This window comes from Notothenia coriiceps, unplaced genomic scaffold, assembly GCF_000735185.1.
Source record: "Notothenia coriiceps isolate Sejong01 unplaced genomic scaffold, NC01 NC01_scaffold00001652, whole genome shotgun sequence".
Lineage (NCBI taxonomy): Eukaryota > Metazoa > Chordata > Actinopteri > Perciformes > Nototheniidae > Notothenia > Notothenia coriiceps.
Window position 1 is genome coordinate 2 of NW_011334353.1, and position 4,855 is coordinate 4,856.

Here is a 4,855-nt window from a genome sequence, read left to right on the forward strand (position 1 = left end):
GAAAGGGGCATTAAAGGTCCCATGTCATGCTCTTCTGGTTATTACCCGTCCCCTTGTGTGTTATGAAGGTTTTTCTGCATGTAAACTCTAAACACAGAAAATACCTGTCTATGCTGCCCCAGAACGCCTTGTTGGAGATTTTTTTACAGGGACGTGACCATACCCAAATGGACCAATCCGTGGAGCTCCTCACACTCACTCTCTCAGCGGCGAACCTTTGACGCGCTGGGGGGGGGTTTGCTGGTGGAGCCTCGCAGATGGGGGTGCTGCAGCCCCCTCAGCATCCCCCCCTTCCCTCGTCCATTTGAGATGTCTCGCTGTCTCGCAGACTCCACGCAGCAAGCAAATTAACCCAGCTCACACTGTCCGCTCCTCGCAGCAGCGAGCCGCGCATCGTCCCGCCAACACTGCACCCAGACCCCACGCAGCATTCTCATCTGTTTGCCCTTACTGGTGCCATTTTCTGATTTCATGTAACATGTATGTAACACATAATCAGTGATGTTCCGCTGTAACGGTGGTAGACTCATCAGAACAGTGAGCTGGGTGAGCTGACCAATCAGAGCACAGTGGGCTCATAGGGAGGGGGGGGGGCAGGAGCTCCAACAAGCAGTTTAGGACAGAGAGTGAATACACATACTATACAGAGATGCTGTATGAGAAACCAATGTGAGTTTGAAAAATTGCACAATATAAATCTATTCTAGTCCTCAGCAATGGAATTATGATCAGTAGAAGTGGCCATGACATGGGACCTTTAAATCCTCACCGCGGACCAATGTAAATCTATTAAAGGGGGAGACAGGAACTATCTCTAGGTTACTGTAGAACTTAATGAAACTGAATTGAATTGTTCCGAGATCAATGCTAAGCTGTCAAAAATCAGCAGAATGAAACATGAATTTCATTATAAGCTCTGGCTTTTTCCCCCTCAGTGTTTGCACGTCTGTCGTTTTCATTTGTGCAGAACGATTTCCCCCCTTTACTCTATGGCATTTTCTTCCTCAGAGAAGGTGAGAGAGGGTACAACTGAGATGCTGCCTGTCTGTCAGTACTTTGTGGCGAAGATGTCTCCCAGAGAGCAGCTCTGTGCGCTGCCGGCTGCCATGATCAACGTATTTACAGGGATATAAAGGGCGAAAAGGCGGAGAGTCGGACGGGGAGAAAAAAAAATCAGACAAGTACTCATCGAAACTCGATGAATCAGATAATGGGAGTAAGCTGCACACAGAATGAAGATGTGTATTAAGCATCCATTGTCAGGATCTGTGTGGGGAGCGAGGCAGGGTCGATGGAGTTGATCCCGGTTTAATTCAGCTGTCAAGGAACGTTTGAATTCCCACACATGACTGTTGGGGAAGTGAAATGTGGCACACAGTGATTCATGTTGGGTGAGATTTGAGTTTTGTTTGAGCGGATTTTACGTTTCAGTCAACATGCCCGAGTCGTGGCGGTCTAATCCGTCTGGCGGGGCTTTACGGAGGGTTTCCCAGCCGTCGTTAATTAACCCAGAGGTCGATAGATATTGCAACTGTGAGCAATCGCAATTGGAACTCCCTTTGACTAGCACATCTTCAGAGGGTGTACAGTGTGTGCTCCGAGTGTGTGCAGGACATTGTGTGTGCTAGTTGTAAAAATACTCAGCGACCGGGTGGCTGCACGTCTCTGTATATTTGATCCTGCTTTTCCTTCCTACTGCTTCATTCTTTTTGATTAATGCTTTGATTGCTGGCACTGAGAGTCCCATTAAGCTGAAGTTCAAGAGCGTGTGTGTGTGTGATTCTGACAGTTTGAGCAGGAAGTATAATGTTTGTGCGCGTGCCTCCCTTTCATGTCCCATGCGTTGCTGCGACGCTCTGCCCTCAGTTGCCAAGCCATTTCACAACTTGCTTCAAAGAGCTTCTCACATTTCCAGTCGCTGTCTGTAATTTCTCTTTCGGATCTCAAGACCTCCACTGCAAATGGCCTCTAATTCTTTCTCTTGCCACCATTTCTACTATTTCGCAGCATCTCTTCGGTGTTCTCAATTTTCTTTAATCTTTGTGTAATATCTGCAATTCACCATGGCATATGAAACTTCCTGTGTACTTGATTATTTATATTACCTAATACATTATATTTTCTTTTTACTATTTGTAAGCATAGGCACACAATTCCCCCTTCTTGGTTTACAGTAACTCCAATCAGTGAAAATGTCCTCTCTTTTTAACTTAATACGAACAAAGTTTCACTCTCCCTCCTCATTTCTCTCTCACCTTCTGAATTTCATCATCTGTACTGTACCTCTTTTTGCATTCTCATTCTTCTCATCTTCAGCTTTCCGTTTCTAGCCTCTTTTTCTCCCTCAGGGATCAAACACCTTGCTCTCATAACAAAGGGGGCAAGTAATCCCTTTGTAAAAGTGTTTCTCTTTTATTCTCTCCTCTAGTGCTGTACTGTTTTAACTCCTTCTCCCCTCCTTGTCTTTTCTCTCTCCAAATTACTAATCTCTTGCTCACAAGTTGCTCCCTCTTTACTATGAAACTAAACCTGTTTATTCTCGTCTTTTTTCTCTCAGCTGCTCCTATTTTTGACCTTAATCTTTTCTCTTGCAGATGAGATTGATATGTTGGAGCGCCTCTGGCTGTCGGGTATCTGCCACAATGATAAGATCGAGGTATGACATACAATCAATTATCTCTGCGTTGTCCATCTACATGTAACAGCGTCAGCCTCTGAACTGTTTTGAGATAAAACTAAATGTAATGCTGTTGTTACTGCTTACATATAACCAGACTTTATCATCATCATTCCCTATCATTTGAAACAAACTAACTTTGAACGGATTTTTTAAGTATAGATTCTCTGCAGAGCATTTAACCTTATCAACATGTTATCCAGTTTTTGAATTATTCTTCTTTATTATATGTAATGACACTCATCTCCAGTAATTTTGTGGTGTACAAATCAACAATAAATATTTAGTAAGTGACTGCAAGATGACTGCAGAAGAGAGCCATTAAGGTTCAAATGGATCAATATTACTGTCTGAAAGGTTTTTGCCTGATATGAACCAGATATGTTGTGGTGACTGACATGTTTTGCCCATTGCATCAGAGTTCTGAGTGCATGGGCTCTAAATGATCACAGATGGGTGCTCTGAAACATAATGACAGTAAACAAATCTGTGTTGGACTGGTGGTTATAATTAACTTTTTATCTGGCTATTATCACCTTTTACAACATTTTCAATTTGGTTGCTCATCTTCCCGTCTTCCGTACCCCTCTCCAGGTCATGAGCAGTAAGCTGGACATAGACAACATGGCGGGGGTCTTCTACATGCTGCTGGTGGCCATGGGTCTGAGCCTCCTGGTATTTGCCTGGGAGCACCTGGTGTACTGGAAACTACGGCACTGTGTGAAGCACTCCGGTGGGATGGACTTCCTCCTGGCTCTCAGCAGGGTGAGAAAAAAATGCAGATATCTCCCTTAAACCTCAACAACACTTTGCCTCTTGGTTTATTGACTTGGCATGAAAAACACTTCAAAGATTAAAAGATGTATTTCTTGACTTGAGGATCTTGGCAAGCTCAAGCGGCCTTATGAATGTAGATTACAATACAACACAATGTAATGTACTTAAAAAAAACACATCAAGAAGATTGGTCCAAGAGTGGCAATATCTTATATTTTTACATTTAATAAAAAAGGATGCATCCAGCCACTGTTTAAAAACAATTGTGAAGTATTCATGATTATAGAATTGGGTGTCATCTGCATAACAAATGAAACGTATACCAAATGTAACTTATGGCAGCATAGGCAATCATAATGGAGTCAAGGAAAGAGCATGAACATTTCTCTCCTACTGTAGGTAAAACCAAGATGTCTTTGTCTGATTGGTGGAAAGTATTTTGCAAAAAACGAGCAAAACCACCCAAACACTAACAAATTAGTACATAAATACACGAGTACTTTCTCACAAGCCTATGCCAGTTGTCATTGGAGTGGATCATAGGTTGCAGGATTTCATAGTGGAACATACATCACTTTAAAGATGCATCAATTTAAAAGCAGTCCTTTATGTTTGGATGTATCCTCAAGACGATTAATTAATACCTAGCACAAAGTGTAACAAGGTAAAAGTATGATTTATCTCCACCAAATGTAAACAATTCAGAAGACCTGCTAGGTGGTGAGAGAACTAAAGGAAGTGAATTCGAAGATGGGAGAGATTTTACATTTTCACTTTGACCAGCATCTCAACTCACTGATTTGCAAATTGTCAACATGAGAGGGTAAAAGTTATCAGTGAAATTCCTACAGATTTATAATTCAGAGCTTGAGAAGCATTGGTAAGCTATTAATGCAGGTGCAGGACATATTATAGACCAGCAGGTGTAGAAGCTTTTAGGATCTCCTGTTCCCCGCATAGGATATTAGCCTTGAAGTTCACTTCATTAAGGAAATTAAATATATAGATGAAGCAAGCTTAATGAACAGTTTCCAGATACAATCAGGAAATGGATTGCAAAAAGGCATATACCACTTAATGCTGGTAGTTGTTTGTTGCACTCAGCAAGACAAAAGGAAGTAGAGCCAAAAACAATAACATCAATGTTGTTTGTATACGGCATCACGCCAAGGGTCCAGGGCAGGGTGATCACAGCTATTTTCTTTAAAAGCCAATGCAGCTTCTGTAAGTTCAGCCCTGTGTCCGGGTAATATAAAGTACAGGTCCTAGCTAGACTTTCAAAGTTTGATTTATTGTTTTATGTCCTTTATGACTATGTTGCAATGTTGGAGGCAAATACGATTTTCATTGGCATTTCTACACTGTAGCTACTGTGCATATGGCAATAAAGCCTTGAGTCTT

At 42.0% G+C, this 4,855-nt stretch overlaps 1 protein-coding gene across 1 annotated transcript; it reads left to right on the forward strand.

The window, feature by feature from the left end:
* Positions 1 to 935: 935 nt before the first annotated feature.
* On the forward strand, positions 936 to 3,591 carry LOC104963300 (glutamate receptor ionotropic, NMDA 2D-like; the record flags this gene model as incomplete). The annotated part of the gene is made up of 3 exons (XM_010791873.1): positions 936 to 1,013; positions 2,595 to 2,656; positions 3,272 to 3,591. Coding segments are annotated over 3 exons (341 nt in total), but the record flags the coding sequence as incomplete, so codon positions are not given.
* Positions 3,592 to 4,855: the final 1,264 nt, after the last annotated feature.